General features: G+C 39.1%; 1 protein-coding gene across 3 annotated transcripts in view; it reads left to right on the forward strand.

Annotated features, from left to right (window-relative positions):
• Positions 1-21,567, forward strand: part of DYM (dymeclin) — a 210,978-nt gene that overhangs the window by 21,085 nt on the left and 168,326 nt on the right. For all 3 annotated transcript variants that reach the window (XM_084224957.1, XM_084224955.1, XM_084224956.1), the window contains exons 3-7: positions 147-199; positions 857-950; positions 2,094-2,230; positions 8,598-8,670; positions 20,326-20,451. In XM_084224957.1, the coding sequence (XP_084081083.1) occupies positions 147-199; positions 857-950; positions 2,094-2,230; positions 8,598-8,670; positions 20,326-20,451 (483 nt within the window). The remainder of the gene's footprint in view (positions 1-146; positions 200-856; positions 951-2,093; positions 2,231-8,597; positions 8,671-20,325; positions 20,452-21,567) is intronic.

The following is a 21,567-nucleotide window of genomic DNA, read 5'->3' on the forward strand; positions in this document are numbered from 1 at the left end:
CAAACTGACCTCAACAAGCTAATGGATGGCTAAAATTAAGTGCTTCATAGAAAGATTTTATTGCTGTTTTGTAATGAAGTTTCACTTCAAGTACAGGAACCCAGTTGCTTGTGTAACCAGTTTTGTTTTCTTTTCCTCTTACCTAGTGCTGATTTAAAGCTCTTGGAAGAAGCCACAATCTCAGTCTGCAAGTCTTTAGGTGAGACACTGTGTCGTCTTTTCTCCATGTACTTTACCAGAAAAATTGGGAAACAGCATCCCTGTGCACATTCATGCCTTTAACATTCTATTTGTATATATTACCATACTAAAATTAAAGCAGTGTAAAGAGTGTGTTTATGTGTACCCCAAACCTTTACCTCCATTGTTAACTCTTTTACAAACTTGATATCACTGCAAGGTTTAAAACAAATATTTCCATCTCTACTATGTCTTTTTCCCTTTGCCCTTTAAGCTGATCAGTAAGGGGAAGGAATTAGAGGATGAGAGGAAGGGATGATATAAATATGATCAGTGGTGTTGCGAGAAGGTGAAAGGTAGTTGTGAAGATCTGCCCAGTTTTCTGATGGGAGGCCGTTGTGCTGCAGACAAGTACAGGAAAGAAACAGTATGAGTATCCCATGTTTGGGATATTTTTAATCTAGGATTAATAGTATTTAGAGAACAATTTTGGACTAGTAAACCATGTACTAGAGATTCTTGAAAGAAGAATGCCTGTACAGGAAAACAAGACATACTGTGCTTTATTTAGAAATATTTGAGACATTGAAATTTGGTTTTTTTCTGTATGCTCTTTGAACTAGATAGTGTCAGCTTGTGCATACTTTGTAATTGTATCTTTTTTTTCCTCATCTAGTTGAGAAGAATCCTCGAACAGGAAACCTTGGATCATTGATTAAAGTCTTTCTTTCTAGAACCAAAGAGTTAAAAATTTCAGCAGAATGTCAGAAGTAAGTTCTCAGAAAAAAGTTCTGTGTGCCATTTAATTTTTCAGGTGTTCCTTTTGTTGCTAGTTCTTGAATTTTTCTACATTGCTAATCAACATACCCACAGACCAAACCTTAGAATTCTCTTAAACTGCTGTTTGAAACAGAACAAGTGTCTAGTACTTCTCTAAAGACAGAAATTAAGTGTAATAGGCAAGTAGATTACAGGGCAAAAATACGTATTTGTGTGTTAGATGAACACATTTTTATATAAATGGTGTAGACTATTGGTACTACTGCCTTAGAGATCTTTAAAAATTATCTGAACTTTTAAGCTTTCAAGTTATGTCATGCAGCTGCTGTTGGTTTTGTTTGCCCCTTTCAGCAGTAGGAGGGAGCTCCCAGTAGGTTACTTGTGCAGCTCTGTGGGGTTTTTTTGCAGGAGGCTTTCTGTAGTGGCTCTCTCACACCCACAGATAAATGTCCCACTTGCATCAGATCTGGGGCTGGAATTCCTCCTTGCTCCCATGACTGCCATCAAGTTTTTTGCTTGCATGTAAAGTAAGATAGACTTGTGTCCAGATAGCTGTTGCTGTTGTAATCCTAAAATACCTTGAAAGTACAGCTTTCAGCAGTAATTGACTCTGTGCTGTTGCATGGGCTCCCAGCAGGGCTTACTGGGACTCAAAAAAATTTTATGCAGCTGTATTTCCCTTTCATTCAGAAAGCTTGGAAAATGTTTGTGTATTGCCTAAGAAAATTCTGCTGTATTGTGCTCATGGAGTCCGTAAATGCCTTCTGTCACCTGAAAGCTGTTCACCTGGGAAAAGGGCTAAGGTTCAGGGAGCCAGGAAGCTTTCAGGTCCTAACCTGCTGGAAGTTTTCAAATGTCTGTGTGCCTTGAGTCCATGGCATCTAGAGACCTCTAGAAGTTTGCTGAACTGTTTGGTGAGTTGCTCAAAGAGTTCTGTCTACTGTGGTGTTTTTAATGGCACAAATGTAGTTAGGGATAAGGTTGTATTTTCTAAACTACTTTTGCCATGCTTAAACACTTAGGCTTTTCCTTGCTTCAACTGTAACTTTGTCTGCTCTGACATTTATTTTCTTGTGGCTTTTGATGCACGTTTGCTAGTGGAGTGTTACTGATTCTTGTTTGTTCTTTTCTAGCCACCTCTTTATCTGGCAGGCTCACAATGCACTGTTCATTATTTGCTGTTTGCTGAAAGTATTCATCAGTCAAATGTCAGAAGAGGAGCTGCAACTTCATTTTACTTATGAAGAGAAAGCAGGACCAAGCTCATATGGTGGGTTCACACAAGTGCAAGTGAAACAAACATTCCATGAAAAACTTAAAAGTCCTGATGTTTGTAGATATGGCATGTAGGGACATGGTTTAGTGCTGGACTAGTGAGTTATGTTAATGGTTGTACTTGATTTTAAGGGTCTTTTCCCTCAGGTGCTTTAGGTCTGAATACTTCTATGATTCTGTTTTTTAGACAAAGAATCCCAAACTTTGCTTTAAAACCAGAAATTAACTGCTAGAGAGTTCAATTTAGCTTAATCTGGTTTATTTTGAACAGCTGTTGAGATGTGGTGCTGTAGATCAGCCTGAGCTTTAGTGATTTTCATACAGTTTGAAAGGTGATAATGGTCCTCTTCAGAGGAATTGAGGTGAAGGTGGAATGTACGAACATTGGAACATTGATATTGCAATTTAATGCATCTTGTCACATATTTTTTATAAACCAACAGCAGCCACAGAGTGGAATGAATGCTATTTTTAGGGATCTAGTGAAGGAAAGTAACAGTCCTATGGTTGGAATTGACCCCTTGAGAAAGAAGCTGCTAAAATTTAATTTGGGGGCAATAGTTTATACAAGAGTACAGAATTTAGGCAGAATTACTAAAATGGGCTCATGTACAGGAAATGGAGTATGTATTATACAAGATGGAAGATGGCAGGAGACATGCTCAAGGAAGAAGTGGTTGTCTTTGAACAAGAATAATACAAATGCATTCAAAATCAGTTGCACTGCCTGCCACAAATCTTGGTGTAGCCTTGTATCAATTTGGTCTCACAAATTATGGATAATGCTGCCATGGGAGCCTTGATTTCTTTTGCTTTGGGGTAAATCATGGAATCATTTCAGCTGGAAAAGCCTTCTAAGCTCATCAAGTCAAACCAGCACTGCCAAGTCTAAGTCAAAGTACTGTTCAGTGTTTAATTGCATGTTGCATGAAGCCCAAAAAGTCTCAGAATGCTGGAGCAGTGTGAGTGGATGGTGTGAGAGTAACCGAGTGTCTGACTGTGGATTTCCTGCAACAAGGACACGTGTTGAGAACACCGAGTCACTGCTTGCTCATCCAACAGTGAAAACTGTTCATTAAAATCTTTTTAACTCCTTGGCTCCTGCCAGTGCTCTGGGGAAATCAGAACTGTGGTGCCAAAGGATTAAGTGCTACATGTTGAAATGGTTTAATGTATTTAAACTGTAATGAGTGATCCCTAGGAGGGAAGTCAGCTCACTGATGCACTGGAAAAGAATATCTGCTTGTGTATAAGCTATCCCTGCAGACTGCCTGTGGGTTTATTCCTGGATTAAAGAAATGGCTTACCTCTTGCTTCAGTGTGCAGCATGCCACAGTGGGATGGGTGGAAAAGCTGAGACTTTTGTCAGCTGGAACCCCTGTGATCTCTATTCCTTGCACTGGGAGTTCCTCGCAGTGTATGGAAAGTGATTCTTGTCACCAGGGTAGACCCATGCTTATACCATGTCTAGTAGCATTTGACTGTAATTCACATTGACATTTATTAGCAATAATTCTGTGCATATTGATGGCAAATGTGCTTAGCAATTACCTCTGAGCAGATTGTTCATGGGATGTTGTTGATTAGGAAAGTAATTGTGTGTGGTCTGCTGGTGAGGCAGGAAATGAGCTGCTCCTTGGCTCCTCTTTGGGTTTCCAATTGGAGATGGTTCCTCTGAACTTCCTCAGGGTGTTGAGGTTCATAACATGCTGAGGTTATATAGCCATTGGGTTTGAGTCCTAAAAATCTTACTTTTAAATATCTACTGAAGGTGGTAATAAGGCTTACGCTCAGCTATAGGAAGGTGAAGTATCATGAAGGAATTGTAATAAACTGTAGTTGTGCTAGGGTGTGTTAAAAGTAAGCAGAAGAAAATGAAGTGGTTTATTGTTTGTATTTTTATAATTAAGTGTGCCTTTCTTGAATTTTTGATGTCTACTTTTCGGAAAATAGAATATTCCTGTTATTATTATATTTTTTTATTGTAAAATTATTAATCTATTATTATAATATTATTATTCCTATATTGCTCCTAATTTTGCATAGATTTATTAGTACTTTCATGGAAATTTTACTGTCTCTGGTGAACAGGCTTTTTAAAAATTAAGTTCTTAGTCATCCAAACTGTTTTTTCCGTTACCAGAGCTTGGCATTATTTATAATTCTTCAATTGTGAGGATAAAACAAAGCCTTGCAAAACACATTATTATATGAACTGTATGATGTAAATAAAATATCCAAATTAAAAGAAGTTTTAATACAATGTCTGAATTTTGAAGTTTCTGTATTTCCTTACTGTCTGGTCAGATTGTCATTGGAAAGAGCAGTGCAATCACCCAACAACACAACCTCTCTACCCTGTGGTCCATTTTCATATGCTGTGTTCAGTCTCTTAGCCTTCTGAGAAAAGATTATTGTTCCTTTCAGGATCATCTCACAACTCCTTTGGAAATCACTCTGTGGTGGTGTTTGTTTCCCTATGAACATCATATTTTTATCCTTCTGACTGGATAATATCTTCTGGTGCCATGCTCTCTGATTTAAGTACAGCACCTGAGAGCTCATAGCACATAACTGCAGTGTCAGCATGTCAGGATGCTCGCACTGCAATCTGCACCTGCTCTGGGATATTTGGTGTGTCAGGGAGAAGCGTATAATTATAATCTGTGAGAGTCCTGTGTATGGAAAACATCCCTGTCACTGACTGCTCAGAAATATAGACTGTATATGACATAGTCACGATTGTTCAAGTAGCAAGTCACATATTTGCCTTATCTCAGATTTTGCAGTTCATATGCTTTCACTTTTTCTGAATGTCCAGTTCATACTTTTTCCTGCTGTACTGTGCTTGAGGCTCAGAAGAAAGCTGTGCAACCTTGCTTTGTGTCATAAAATGGGATTTTTTTGAAGTCTGAGTGCATGGGTGTACTTTAGCCTAACAAATAAATTGCCCTGGATTGAGTTGCTGCTAATAGTGCTGTTATTGATTTCCTTCAAAAGGAGGCCTACCATTAATAGAAATGTATTCTTTTTGAGGAGTTTCAGTGCAGCCTTTGCCTCTTCATAACTGGAATTTGCTTATAATTTTGGAGAATTTCAGAATTTTGATTGCAGGAAAATACACAGAGAGACTAAACCCTTATACTTTAAGATTCAGCTGAAAATGTCCTGATATCAATAAATCCCAAACTGGAGTCAGCATCTGCTCAGCTGAAGTTGGAGTTAGTCTCACCAACACAAATCATTCACCTTTCCAATGTCTGTATCCTGTAATTTCTGCAGTCTTTAACTGTATTGTGACTCAAAGGTACAAAAGTGAGTATTGTATTTTAAATCAGACTATTGATTCATTTAAGCTGTTCCCTGAGCTGTAGTAGGGAGCTTTATTCATTATCTGTAGATGAGTTTTTAAACACAAGGCTACTAAGGGCTGTTTGTGACATATTAAAGCAAATGTGAGGACACAGAGAAGGGAATAAATAAAAAGACATTTACTGCATGCTTTAAATTACTTCATGCATGTTCAGCTATCACATAAAGGAAATGAGGGAAGGCAATAAATTTATGTACTCATTATTATCAAGTAGAATTTGTAAGTTTTGAAGAGTAATTAGAGCTGAAGACCAAACCACAAAACCTGTGGAAGCTCTAAGTCCGTTTTGCAAGGAATTATTTATTTCATTATTTGTATCCAGGTTCTGAATGAGCAACAGGGCAGAAAAACAAGTAGCATTTAAGATGAGGATGTACCTTGTTATGACTAAATATCTTAGGGATTTTGGTATTAAGAACATCCACCAGATCAGGTCTTATCAATGTAGTAGTTAGGTTCTTGATAAGAGGGAGCTGAACTGGTTTTAGAATTGGGGCCTCCTGGCATCTCTGCTTTCATCTTCATAAGCCATTTGACCTGTGTAGTGTGTGCTAATCCAGTGTCTGTAATGTGGGTAACTTTGAAAAAGTAAAAACAAATTTTAAAAATGGCATTATTAAAAAAATGTTAACAGTGTATATAAATATATATACGTGTGTATATATATATATATATATATGTATGTATATAAATAAATAAATAAATAAATAAACACACACACACACACACACACACATATAAACCAAACCCAAAACAAGCAAACCCCACCAAAAAGTTAAAATCCATCAAATTACTTGCAAAATGAAATAATCCATATTTGAGGACTTAAATATAGCTGATGAAAAAAATGGTGCTTCAGCATAACTGGACATTTTAAAACCTGTGTAATTGCTGTCACTTCTGCAGTGCAGTCTGGAAGATACACCTATGATTTCTTCTCCCTGCTCTAATTTTATCTGGACAGGTTCACCCTGTACTTACTTTCCGCAAGGCTTTACAGGTCTTTGATCCAAGTATGTGATCTATTAATGTGAATGAGTCTTGTGTGTATTGTCTTTATCCTGCCATTGAAAGAGGCATTGTTTATGAAAACACAGAGTGTTCCGTGTTTATAGCTCTCTCTCACGTTATAGATTTGGCTTGCATCCTCCTCATTGTCTTGTTAAGATGAAAATTAAACAAGAATGCGTGTGCCCCAATTGGGAAAAGGATACATTAATTACTGTAGCTGAATGACATTGATTACAGCAATTAAGCTTTTTTTTTTAAAATAACATCTTTCATTCTGTGTGACTGTGCTAACCCAGTGTTTTCTTCCTTTATTTAGAATATTGTCTTGAGAGAAAAGCCTTCTTTCATATTCAAATAACCTTTTTCTCTGTTCATAAGACTTGTGCATACAGTGTGGTAGAAAAATTTATGTTTTAAAAATGCTTTCACTTTACTTTTTTAACCTTTTTCTTCTCACTTTCTTCTGTTAGGAGAAAAATTGGTACCTGTTGGGAGCTAGTAGCAGTCTTGCTTTATAAGCATTTTCTAGGTTCAGAAAGCCTTAGGAAAATGTCACATTCAAGTTACTTTAGAATATATTATCTGTGCTCCATTATTGGCTGTGGTTTCTGTCCAAGGTTAAATACTTTGAGGAGTTCTTGGTTTTACTAACAGGAGCTGCATTGTGTTACTCATGGGGGATTCTGTATAAAGGAAACCATGTTTCCGTGATAAAAAACTGATTTCCTTTAGAATGTGCAGTTCACTAGGTGACAATTTTTAATGTGTTTTAATAAACTGATTGTGGAAAGAAATAATTTTGCTTTATAGTGAATATTCCCCCTGGTGTGCTTCATAAAATTGAGTTCTGTATTCAAGAACAAACTTGAGTTAAGCAGAGTAACACCTCTGCAACGTGGCTATAAAGCTGTGTTTATGGCAGGACTTATTTATTTGAAAATACAAAATAAACAGGCATTTGGCTAATTATTGTGCTACAATGCTGTAATGCAGGGGATCAGCTATGCCACTCTTAAGCTATTCAGCGCTATAAAACCCTCCACTTCTTTATGATGTTGTAGGTTTCTCATCATAATTTTATTTTTGAAAGCAGAAAAATCCTGATGAGCCAAGAGATTTATCTTCTGGGTTTTTTTAGTACTATATGATAACTTCAAGTGGTTTAATAAGTTTTTTCTTTAATGAGTCTTGAAAGTCTTTTGTTACAGTTGCTTTTAAAAATTACTGATGTAAAATATGAACAGTTTTATTGCTTGGAATAGTTGCAAGTTTTTTAATAATTCTGCATCACTGCATGCATTTTATCACAATGTATATGACTAGAGAATGATTTCTGTTCCCTTAAAATGCACATACTTGTCATTGAAATGTGTAAAACTTCCTCAATGGATAAATATGTATCCATGAAAATATTGTATCTATATTACTCTAGAGCAGCAGTAACATGCTCAGGAGCTGCATTCTTTTGATGTTCTTTTATAATGTTGCTCAGTGAATCATAGACAAATGACACTGTCTCCGATTATTCTTCTCTTGGGTTTAAAAAAACAGAGTGGGAAAATATGTGAAGTGCAGGGGATTTTGACAGGACATTTAACTGTGGACCAGTGAGAAGTCACCAGTGATTAGTTTAGCTGTTAGTAATAACACTGTTTAATATGATCTTCTGTAAGTAGTGAAGGAAGGCTTGTTGTGCTAAATATTAGCTCATTCCTACAATACCAACATTTCATTTAGTTTTTGCAGTTGTTATTAGTTACTTTTTTAATGTAAAAAAGAGAAGGCATCACCATTTTCTCTGTTAATAATCTCAAATGTATTCTATTTCAGGAAAAAAAATCCTATCTCCTTTAACAACTAGAACTTCTAGTGGTTGTTCCTTAATTAAGATATTGATCATCTACATTTGTGTGTTTGAATCTTTGCTTTGTTTTGGTATTTGAAAACCCAGAAATCCTTTGCTGTGTTTCTTTCTTAGGAGCAGAGTGTGAAGACCTCATAGAAGAGTTGCTGTGTTGCCTCATCCAGCTTATTGTTGAAATTCCCCTCTTGTAAGTAGGCTTTTTTTTTTAAATTAGTCTTTTTTTATAAACTGAGCATTTGAGAGACTATGAAACTTGTAGTAATGGGTTTAAAATGTTTAAATAGTCATATATGAATGTTCCATGTGATGGAGCAGTACAGATAATGATAAGCTGCTGCCAGTGCCAGCCCTGACTATTCTATTGGAAGAAGTACATGATGAACGTCTCACACCCAGTTCAAACCATCAACAGAAGTTATTCCGTTTGTTTCAGGTACCCCTGTCAGCACACAGACAGTAACTGGTGGAAATGGTTGTGCTCATGGTACAGGGGAAGGTACAGTGGAGGTGTCACTTCAGCTCTGGGGTATGCAGTAAGGTGAAAACTACAGTTCTTCTGCAGTTCTGTGGGGGTTTAAATTGAAAATAAATAATACTGTGCTATTTAATACTGATTTCTAAAATTCTAGTGAATTGATGTCTGAAGAACAAGGACAAGCGAAATTAATAAGTAGAATGTTTCTGTAGATCTCCAGATTTGTTTTCATGGCTTTTTTTTTCATGCATCTGTTGTATTTGAGAAATGTTGATTCCACGTCTTGTTGGAAAATGTGTGATAAAACATACTTCAGTGTTTTATGTAGGAGAGCATGCTTTGTTCTTTGGGAAAAAAAAGTGTTCTTTCACTTTTGTGGAGGTGTTCTCATGAGTTTTGACTATTTTTCCCATGATAAACTTTACTAAAGGTAGAGTGAGCACTGTCTTAAGTGTTAAATTGCATCGTAGTCTGTGTCTAAAATGTAGCGCCCCAGCTGAAGCATGGCAGCTTTGGAGTAGTTTCAGATTGTCTGTTATAGTACAGTATAGAGCTCTGCTGGGATTGTTCTTTTGGTTGGAAAACTGACAAAGATGCAAGGTTTCTTTAAACATTGCTGTCATTAAATGCAGCTCTGTCAACGTGAACGCAAGGGATTTGTGTAGGTAGAGTGTAATGAATTAGTGGTGTGATTCAAAGTGTCATTCCACAGAGCTTGTCAGGACTTCCTGGAACACATACATGCTTTGTTTGGAGCAGATTAGAGGAAGCAGAAAGGGCTGAGAGGACTGTGATATACAGTCAAGTTCATAAATCCTGCAGGGTTTTATTTTTCTTTCTTGGAGGTACCTGTGTGTAGTCCAGTATCCTTTATAATGCCTTTCCAGCAGGAGAAAGTACCCCAGCATGATAGTTCCTCACCCACTTCCGCAACTGAACTTCTCAGCAGCTCTCTTTCTGTGTGAATCTGGTTGCTGCAAGTGGAAGCAGCTGTTGGAAGCACTTAGATTACTATAAAATCTAATACTAAATTGGCTTGTTTAAAAGGAAAATTATAAAGCCTTTCCATAATTTAATATTCAGCTATATCAAAAACTTACATTTCATAAGAGATAGATGTAGAAGATTTTTGTTTTGTGGTTGGTTGTTTTTTTTGGTGAAATAAGTTTTTTTAGCTAAACTTCTCCTGAAACAGCATGTTGCTGATTGCTAATAAATACTAACACAAAAATACGTCTTGTTTATCACTAGAATATGTTTAACAATGTGATAATACCTTAACTAAGAATTTTGTTCCCATATCATTGAAAGGGAAATAGGCAGGGGAAAGGGCATATTAGAGAACTTGGGTTCTCTAATACACAGTCCAACTATGTTCTTCAAAAAGGTGTTATAAGGTATTACTTTATTATTAATTTTGTTCAAGAGAGTGATCAGGACTGTTTTCGTAGTGAGTGTACTTCTCGCTTCCCTCTCTTTCCCTGGTCAGTTATCACTAGAGATTCTTTCTCTGTTTTGTTTCAAGGGCCTGGTCCATTTTTGTCTTTGGCTGGAATGAATCGAGAGAACTGCAAGCCTAATATGTGAATTTGGGGAAGGAATAGATTGAGTGGAATATATGAAATATTCAAACTTGTAATGATCTCTGTGTCAGAGCTGTTAGGATCACCTATGAGAGAACAGTCAGTTTTGGCAGCTTGCAGTGGCACTGTAACAGAGTGTCTGTCTGTAAAGATACTATCAAAGATGATTTTTTTTTTGGTGACAGACCGTTAAAATCTCCATGCTGAGCTGGTCTTCGAAGTATATTTCAGAACAGCAAAGATTTTGTTAGAGTATTCAATAGCCTTAAACAGGGGATTTTGACAATTAGTGTGTCCCTTGGGTTCTGTAGGTGCAGTTTGGTGAAGGAGTGGATACAGCTGGCAGCTGCTGTTGAATATATTGCTTGCCTGCGCTCCAGTTAAAGCTTGCATTTTTCTCCGTCACTGAAATGGTAACGTTGTTTCTAAAGCATGGAAGGCCATCTCCATGTTCAGAATGCGGGAACAGAGGTACCTGTGCAGCTGTTTTGCACTCCTTCCTTTTGAACTTGTTCTGAGTGTCACTTCAGGTGCTTGGGATACCTGTGTGTGGTATTTTGCAGGCAGGCACATAGTTGTTCCAGACTGGTTGGAGAGCAGCCCTGAGGAGAAGGATTTTGGTATATTCTGGTTATACTCCAGAAGTTGTGAGAGGCTGGACATGCCCCAGCGATGTGCACTAGGACACAGAAACCTCCTGTGCCCTGGGCTGATCCCCCAGCGTGGACAGCAGGGCAGGGGGGATTCTGCCCCTGTGCCCCTGGGCTCAGGTGAGACCCCACCTGCAGAGCTGCCCCAGCCCTGGCTCCAACAGCACAAGGACCTGGAGCTGCTGGAGCCAGTGCAGAGGAGGGCACGGAGATGCTGCCAGGGCTGGAGCCCCTGTGCTCTGGAGCCAGCCTGGCACAGCTGGGGCTGCTCACCTGCACAAGAGAAGGCTCCAGGGACACCTCAGAGCCCCTGCCAGGGCCTCAAGGGGCTCCAGGAGAGCTGCACAGGGACTGGGCACAAGGCAGGGAGGGACAGCAGCCAGGGAATGGCTTCCCAGGGCCAGAGGGCAGGGACAGATGGGATATTGGGAATGAGGAATTGCTGGCTGGGAGGGTGGGCAGGCCCTGGTCCAGGGTGCCCAGAGCAGCTGTGGCTGCCCCTGGATCCCTGGCAGTGTCCAAGGCCAGGTTGGATGGGGCTTGGAGCAGCCTGGCACAGTGGAAGTTGTCCCTGCCCATGGCAGGGGTTGGGGCTGGATGAGCTTTATGGTCCCTTCCATCCCCAACCGTTATGGGTTTCTAAATGTAAGAAGTTTGGGCTTGGCAGGGACACTGAAGTCATGAAGGCTCCAGTCTTTTCTTGAGTATGGGCAGATGTCACTCACCTCTGACCTTGCTCTGGTTATCAGCCTTGGCAGAATAAGCTTATTTATGTGTACAAAACAACTACACCGTACTTGGAAATTGCAGATGGACTGTATTTCTCAAAATTATTAAGTTAGGTGGGTGATATGGAAGAAGATAAATGTCAGATCTCTGTCCCTTATTATGAAGCATAACTTTTTTTTTTTTTGGTTAGGAAAGGCTGCAGAGCCTTTCTGGGAGGCAGAGCATTTCTGGAAGTGTCTCAGTTCTTTACAGGGAATTTAAGAAAATCTTTCTCAAAGTTAGTTTTTATTGGAAAAGGCAAATATGCTTTAAGGCAGAAAAAGGTTGCAGTAGGGACTCTGGGACTCTGCAACATTGTGGTGCTGTGTCTGAGAGTTATTAAACATATCTTGAATTACCTTTCTGAAAAACAGGCTGTGCGGCATTGTACAAAATGCCAGGGATAAAGGTTTCAGTTTTAATTTTATAGGAAATACAGTTTTCATCAATTAGACTTGTGCAGTCCCTTATAACCCTTGTGTTACCATATGTTGATGTTTGATTTATGGTTCCCTTGGGTGTGCTATGGATACTCTGCTTTTTCTTTGGTTTTGCTAATGTTAGCACTCAAGAGTGTACACTAATGATTTGAACTGCATAGTCGGCGAAAAGATACAATGTTAGTATTTAATTGTATGACTGCTATGTAGAAACTATTGCTAACATTTTGTTGCTGGATGGAGCTCCCAAAGCTTTAAATTATAAAGGCTTCTTTCAGCAGCTTGTTAAGAGCTGGTATCCATAACTGAACATCTGGTTGTTATCAGTGCATTTTCACTTCATTAAAAACTATAAATGCATGTGGAGGAAAAATGAAATACTGTGATCTAGTTACATCACTCCTAAGTAGCACCCTGTGGTGCCAGTACAACGTAGCTGATATTTCTATTACATTCCTTTATTTTCTCTAGTTATGGTTGTTTAAGGGTGCAGTCTTAGTTGTTTGGAAATGTTGACAATTGTTGACTAAATTTAAATGTTGACAAAGTTTCAAGTCATTTAGGGATGCTTGCTGCATTTTATGGGAGCTTAGAAGTGAAATGTAGGAGGAGGAAAGGCGATGTAATTGATTATAAAGCTCTACAAAATAACTGCAGTGTAGGAAAGGTGCCATGTACAGGTGATGAGAAATGTTTAGACTTTCTTTTTTGCCAGTTGTGAGCAGCAAAGAGATTAAGAAATGTTTTCTGTTCTAGCTCAGGAGTGCCATATTTTAATTATTTTTGTTTCTTTCAAAAGAATAGATCAGAATAGTTCTTTATAAAAAGAGTCTATTCAAGGAATTTTTATCAATATTGTAGTAGCTCTGTTATTTGGAAAACAGACGACTTTTGCATTTTTGGCAACTTTGTCTAATCAGCAAAGGCAAACTTGCATCTGTTGAAACTGAGGTTGAAGGGTAGTGAAAATATCCAAACTGAGAGAGATTTGTGTTGCTTCACTTTGAAGAGCCTTGAAGTTTAAGAATATTGTGCTCTGTTGAGGAGGGAGCTTCATATAAAGGGAGTTTTATTTGCTGGTGCACCTTGGGGTGGTAGGAGAACCTTTATCTGTATCACATATTCTTACTCTGTTCTACTTTAGATTTTATTTTAGACTTAGATCAGTATTTTTCTATGACCTATCTCTTCACTAGGTGTGCTTTTAATTTGTAAGAAAGTTCCTCACCTCAAAGCACAATATCAGAGGTCTGTACAGTTTTTTCATACATAATGCTGTGTATCATATTCCTAAAAATCTGCTTTCATATATGGTTTTCAGCCCTCTTTTCACAAAAGATGATGGGTGTTGAAAAACCTCATGTTGCAGGTATTTGGGTCTCAACAACAAAGACAGAGAGAGAACGTGGAGCAGGTCTGCCTTTCACTTAGGCTGCATCACTGAAATGCAGGATGTGATTCCTGTGGTCTGGCTCTGTGCAGAGCTCTCTGATGGTGTAATGTAGTTGTTTGATCACCTGGGTCATCTCTTCTTCCCTGGAAGAGGAAGATGAAAGCTGTACCTGGGAGTCTCTGCAGCTGTCCATTTCTATAGAAATTTGGGCCACTCTCTTGTGTTCTGTTGTTTGTAAAGTAATGTCTTTTAATTAGTTTTAGTGGATATTGGTAACAAGACATGGTGATATGAAAATTAAATGGAGAATAGTACAGCTTCTGTGCATCATATAGAAGTCCAGAATTTCTTCTAGGATTTTTAATCTGTAGAGGGAAGAAATAAATATCAGTGAGGTGACAGTATACACAGTCACATAGTCTCAGATGGTTTGGGATCAAGTCTGTGAAAAAAGACTCTTGAGTCATGTTAATCCTTTAGGTACTACCTTTAGAGTATTTCCATATTGTTGGTGCTCCAAGGGCTGGAGCCCCTGTGCTCTGGAGCCAGCCTGGCACAGCTGGGGCTGCTCACCTGCACAAGAGAAGGCTCCAGGGACACCTCAGAGCCCCTGCCAGGGCCTCAAGGGGCTCCAGGAGAGCTGCACAGGGACTGGGCACAAGGCAGGGAGGGACAGCAGCCAGGGAATGGCTTCCCAGGGCCAGAGGGCAGGGACAGATGGGATATTGGGAATGAGGAATTGCTGGCTGGGAGGGTGGGCAGGCCCTGGCCCAGGGTGCCCAGAGCAGCTGTGGCTGTCCCTGGATCCCTGGAAGTATCCAAGGCTAGGCTGGACAGGGCTTTGGAACCACCTGGGACAGTGGAAGTTGTCCCTATCCATGGCAAGGGACTGAATGAGATGATTTTTAAGGTCCTTCAAACCCAAACCATTCCAGGATTTTTTGATCTCTCACCCTATTATTCTCCCAGTTGAAAATGCCCAACGTGGGGGAGATGCAGTACGAAATGTCAGAGATGCTTTCTGCTTCCAGTCAGTGTTTGCTGAGTGCCCCCTTGGGACATCTCCTAAACGTTTGGAGTCAGCTGTAATGAGTGTAGAGCATTATCAGCTGCCACAGTGCATATGTGCCATCAATGAGTGTAAAATTAGGAGTGTTTCCAAGAGGAAAGATTATGTTCTCTTTGAGTTGTTGTACTTGTATCCTGAGACTGATAGCCAGATATTGTACTTGCTTTTCAGTTTTTAAAACTGATCCTATTCTCTTTGGTGACTCCTCTTTCACCTTTCTGGTGGGCCCTCAGGAAGCAGGGAAATGAAACCTGGTTCCTGTATGATTTGAGACTTTTTGTATGAATCAGCCCTTTTGGCAACTCTCCTAAATTAGAAAATGGGTTACCTTTTAACCTTTTAATACTCGGAGTAGACAGCTCTGGCTGGGTGAAAGTTCAGGAAAATATTTGAACAGGGAGGGGGCTTGGTCTAGGGGTGGGAGTTGAAATTTGGAGTTTGGTTTCTGACTGTTCAGGCTGTTTGCTCTGTAGGTGTGAAATAATTTATGAGCTCCCAGCCTCTGTGTGCTGATATAGAAATAGCTGCGTTTCACTGAGTAATTACAGTGTTTACGACAGCATGTGCCTTCAGAGTGTTAATTGGAGTTCGTAGGTGAGATTTTCCTCTATGGTGCCTCTATGCTTCACCTTGGTTCCTCTGTCACAGACCTCGCTCTCACAGTCAGGGAACAAAGCTGAATGATTGGGAGCACAGAAAGCACTTGTGAGCTGTGCTTGGCCTTGGAGAGAAGCCAGCAGCAGCAGGATGGTGACACATAGGTAGATTGTTGAAGTTCTTGGTAGGTGATGCTGATAGGAGGTCATCCACATGCTTTTGAATGGATAAAGCAGATGCCAGGATACTGGGGAGTTGTGGTTTTAACAGGACCATAGTTCTTGTTCTGTGTGGGGTGATTGCATCATTTGGGAACAGTATTTGGGCTAAGGTTGGACCGGGCTTGGAGCGACCTAGTTCAGCAGAAGGTGTTCCTGTCTGTGTCAGGGGGTGTAGCTGGATGAGCTTTAAGGTCCTTCCTGAAATAAACCAGCTTAGGATTTGATGATTCTAATTTACAAGTTTGCCACCAAAGTTATTAAATAAAATAAATAAACAAAAATCTGTGTTTTTGGTGGAAGACCAGAAGAGAAGTGATAGTCTCTCCAGTCCATATCTTGGAAGGATTAGGTACTGCACCAATTTCTTCTAAAGCAGTACTACTGTATGTCTAAATGCAGTGCTGCTTTAAACCAGCTGTAGAGGTCTCAGAGGAGCCCAGGATCTCTGTTACCTACCTGACAACATAGATTAAAACGGAATGTGGTCTGACTCAGTAGCATTTATTTCCTGGAGGTTGTGGACTTTCCATCCCTGGAAGTGTCCAAGGCCAGGTTGGATGGGGCTTGGAGTACAGTGTGATAGTGGAAGGTGTCCCTGCCCATGGCAGGGAATGGGACTGGATGAGCTTCAAGGTGCCTCCCTACCCAAACCATTCTGTTATTCTAATTTTTGTATTTTGAGTTAATAAGCTGTTATCTAACTATTACTAATTTATTTATGATTATAAATCATACAACTCCTTAGTTGTTTAATTTAAAAATTTTTATTGAAATGATCTAGCAGCATTTGCTTTTGGAAGGAATCCATTGATGTATCAGTTTTTCATTGAAATGTAGACACCAAACACTTGTTAAATACACACATTTGTTATGCTAGTATTGGGGAATATTGGGGAATTTTGGAGCTCCTCATTCTATGAAGAATTCATAATTTAACATAATCTCGGATAGATATGACATGATCTGTATTTTCTTCAGAGAGTACATGTTTATGTATAAGGTTTGTTGCCAGAAATAAGTTTTAGCTCGGGTGTCATATGGGAGAACCTGGGCCTGCTCCATCCGGTCCAAGGATGTCACTGCATACAAGGTACCAGGACAGCTGCCTAGGATAAGAGGAGAACCCAAATGCAGGAGAGAAACGATTGCCATGGGTTCTGGACTTCAGTCTGTCTCAGATTCTTTCCATGTGAAAGATGTGTATTTCTCGAGATGTCCTTTGAGAGACAGACCTGTAGTATCTGCTAACTTATCTACCTGATATGGGAATATATCTCCCTTTGGAAAGGGGAGGGAGAGAATAAGATGAAAACATTGAGAATAACTAATGAATCCTCAAAAGAGAAAATCCAAAAGAAGAGAAAGAAAAGACTTTTGCATGTTTTGGCACATTGCTTTATGGTGTCCATTTTACACAGAACTGAGCTCTGTTGATTTTTTATTTGTTTTGCAAGACACTTGAGAATGAAAAAAAAAAAAAAAACCACAGAAGCTCAAAACAACATGCAGTTATTCTTTCAGTCATTCTGAAAGAACTAGCTAAATAATTTTGACACATAATTGATACATGGGTTCATTATTTCTAGTTTCCTCCTTCTCTGCAAGCAAACAGTTTTCAGGGGAAGTTGAAGATCAGCAAAATTCCACATAAAGTCATTCTATATGACTGATAGCTGTGAATAAAATAAAAAAATAAATCAAAACCAAGACCCCTATTATATAGTCTCTCAATATAAATAAACAATGTGTTCTTTGAAGTTGAAAGAGGTTCCTGGTAGTTCTTGTGATCCTTTAGAAATGCCTGAGTTTCAGGAAAGCATGCATTTGATCCTTGGTGGAGAAAATAATTTTGCTCTGAAGCTTTATCATTGTGCTGATAAATTAAGGGCGACTGGACCTGAAGGGTTACCCTAGATATCAGGACCCTGCTTGTGTTTATGTCAGAGCAGATTTAATTTGAACAGATTCTACAGGTTTGAGTGGAGTGTTTTTGCAGTTAAATGTGCCCTGTCTGGGTTTTGGACTTAGAGAAAATGAGAATAACTCACTAAGTGGGACTGCTTGAATTTACCTTTCTGGTTTTTTTCTATCTGAGTTATATAAGGATATTGAAAGCAGATTTTTTTTCCTTAATACAGTACAGTAATCTCTTAGTTTATTTTTTTATGCTGATTCTTGTCAAAACAGAAAATTATTTTGTAATGTTTCCTCAAATTTGCTATTCCACTTGTGTGGGTTATAATAAAAATAAATTAATGAATGATTGAAATGGAGAAAAAGTATACTAGACCCCAAAATTTGTTTCCTTTCTGAAGAGTGACCCAGTGCATGCTGTAGTATATCATGGAGTTGTTACCCTTTTCATTCATCACCTTGGGGTAGGAGACATTGTTCTTGTATTCTCAGCCGATGTCATAATGATAAGTTTCTGAATGTTTTTCTTATAACATCAAAAAAGTATTTTCCCAAACTGTTGCTTTTATTTTGATAGAAAAACATTTCTCAATTTTTTTTTTGCTGGTGGCCAAACCTTTGATAATTGATGTTATGTATGTATTTAATCCTTCTTTGCTTTGCTTGGGATGCGTGTGGGTGGCAGATTGCACAGCTCCTCTGGTTTGGAGAGGGAGCAGGCACTGTTCCTAGTGCAGCCTTGCTTCTGGCTCAGATGAATTTGCAGTGGAACCAGATCAGAGTGTAACCTCTGGCCTGATCTAATTATCAGCATTTACACTGGCGAACTTCCTCAGGAGTGGGCAAAAAGTCAGGTAACTTGCAGAGTAAAAGTAATTCAAAAGGACATTATGATTTTCAGGAAAATGTTACTTAAGCAGTATGTCCTTTCCCAACCCGTAACTTCAAATATTTGGGGTTCAAATACTCAAATGAAGTGAGAGAAAATAAAAAACAGTGAATATGCACAACCTTCATTTTTAAAAACATTTTTGTATGAGAGGTGGTGCAGTTCTGTGGATTGTGATCCAGGAAATTGTGATTCCAGTTTGCTGTTGGCTTTGAGTAAATAACTGCATTCTGGAGAAACTCTGGCCTGGAGCTGCTGCAGAAGAGCTTAACTTAAGTTGTCTGTGCATTGTGATGCGCGAAATTCTTGTTTTCACACTTGACACTAATATGTGTTGTTTACAGCATATCTGGCAGCTCACTTGAGAATATTAAGCTTTTTGATTGTGTTAAAAATTGGACTGATTTCTTCTAAATAAAATGCTATGCCACACCACCTCTGATCCTGAGACTAGTGAAAATCTAGTCCTTTCTGGGGTTAATTTGTTTTGTTTCTGGACATTGCGCTGTAGTTTTCAAGTCATCATTGTTTGAAAGTGCACTTAGTTTTATGCCTATACCTGTTTGAACTGTTGAGAATAAAATTTTTGGAAGGTGACGTTGTAACAAAGAAAAATTTAGCGCCACTGATTAAACAACATAGATGCTGATTTGTTCTTTGGTGTTTTAATTTTTTAAAAATCTTAAATAGAAGTACTATTAAATATTTGCATTTGACAATAATAAACAGATTTTGAATTTCCAGTAGGTCCCAGGTCAGAAAATCTTGATAATTGTTGCAGGGAAACCATTGTAATTTAGCAATACTGGATTGTGAAGCATCCAGTGGAAATTAAATAGTGAGAGTGGGAGAAGCATTAAAAGGACTTGTGGTAACAATAACAATACTTGATAACAATATTTCTCATGAACTGCAGAGTGGTGCTGTTGCACCAAATGAAGTACCTAATTTTGGAGGACGTAAAAATGATCTTTGGTTGTAAGTAAGAATGATACTGGTTCATATCCAAGTTAGTTCATTGTGTTTTAAAAGGTTTCTTGCAGTCTGCAGTTTGTTACTGATTTAGGAGGCAAATGCCGTTGTTCTCTCCCTTTTGAAAACCAGATTTGTAGCAAAGTCATTATAGGCAGAGGTGGGAACAGAAAGCGCAAGATAGTTTAATAGTGTGCTTGTCATCTGTTCTGCTACACAGCCTTTCCTAATCAGCCTGAGCTAAATGAACTATGCTGAACTGTCTGGTGTCTGTATTTAAGCATTGCAGCTCATTCTTTGTGATTATCTTGAATACCTTGTATACCTTGAAATTGTCTACTTCCCTGTTACCTCAAAAATACTGTTTAAAACTGAGCAATGTATGTGGTATTCTGATACCCTGAGCATTTTGTACACTTGAGCTGGCATTTGTATATTACATTCTTCTCATAGGGATCCAGTTTTCTTGGCAGATGGAGCTGTGTTGGGCTAGCTGGACATTCATTCCCTCACTTAGCATGATGGCTTTGTGCCAATTTTATTTAATAGTACAAAGGACACACTTCTGAGAGATACTTAGTATTTTGAGGAAGAAGTATAGTCTGTCAATTGCAGCTTGAGTGCCATGAGCAATACCTCTTTTTACATTGTTTTGTCCTTTGGTGTATGAAAAACGTGCTTATTTCTAAGAAAAACACCAGTTTTTGGTATGAAATGATTCTGAGTTTCTTGAATTGTAGTTTACATGTTCCCAGTTGAAACTCTCTGCTATGCAGTGTATAACTTCAGGTGAAGCTACCAAGTATTCTTGGAAATCAGCCTGTAAACAACCCAGTGGATTAATCTCTGTAATTTTCCCTTTATTCTGCAGAGATATTACATACAGCATTTCTTTGGAAGCCGTGACAACTCTCATTGTGTTCCTCTCCTGCCAATTATTCCACAAAGAGATTCTGCGAGAGAGCATCATTCACAGATACCTGATGCATGGTCGATGGTATGTCCTGCTCTGGGGTGCTGCCTGAGGGCAAAGAAAACGCTGCTGGTGGCTTCTTCAGGTTGTTTGTACCTGAAAACAGAAGGCAGCAAAGTGTTATCTTGATAGAAAATTAGTTCTGCTCAAAAGAAAAGAGATCATAAAAGCAAACATCTGTAAAGGCTCTTGGAGGGATTTGGGTGGAAATCTCACAGCCCAGACTTCAGTAAGACTAATTTGGAAACAGTTTTTGTATTTTGAGGGTAGTTTCATTAACTTAAAACAGTATTTAGTTTTCAGGATGGTTTTTTGATTCATCAATGAGTCTTATAGCACCGCAGCGTAGAGAAGTCAGAAATGCTAGTGCTTTCTTGCCATCCGGATAATAGCAGTCCTTGGAAAGATGAAGACACATGGTGTGCTGAGCTGAAGGGAACACTTAGCCTGGGGTAGACTTGGTTGTGTGAGTAATACCACTTGTTCTGGCAAGTTGATCGTTGTGTTCAAGTGCTTTCACAGTGGCTTACATGCATTTTAGTCAGGCTCCCATTCATCCTCTTTCAACTTCAAGTTCCATGTGGGCAGATTTTTCATAAATGCATTTATTTTCTGTTTTCCTGAAGTTTCTACTAGCTGTAAGAGACCGATGCTACTGTGACATGCAGGGGAAGGAGCGAGGCTCAGCTTGGAGCACAGGGCAGACTTCAGCCTGAAGCATCAGCAGGATAAAGTCAGAGCCTCAGGATGTGTGGGGTATCCTGGTACTTCAGTCTCTGGACTGAAGGAATCAAGGGTTTGGGGGAAAATGGGGAATGTTTGGGGGAAGACTTAGTATATGGTCTAAGAGGTCTAATTTGGGAGTACAAGGAGCCTGACCTCTGGAGAGAGAAGTAGGAATTTGGTGGCTGGGAATTGAGAGCAATGTGAACAGGTAGAGTGGTACTGGTGTGACATCCCACCCCTAAGGAGAGGGAAGCACCCAGGATTCGTAGATGTTCATGATCAAAAGGAATGACAAAAGTCAGAGGATCTGCCAAATTTTATTAGTAGATTACACACTTGGCATGGAAAACAGTGTTTGTCCCTGATATCCCAGTGTAAGCACAGTGGGGTTTGGATAAAGGTAAAGGGAGAAAG

The sequence above is a fragment of the Fringilla coelebs genome (assembly GCF_963513975.1).
Source record: "Fringilla coelebs genome assembly, chromosome: Z".
Classification (NCBI taxonomy): Eukaryota; Metazoa; Chordata; class Aves; order Passeriformes; family Fringillidae; genus Fringilla; species Fringilla coelebs.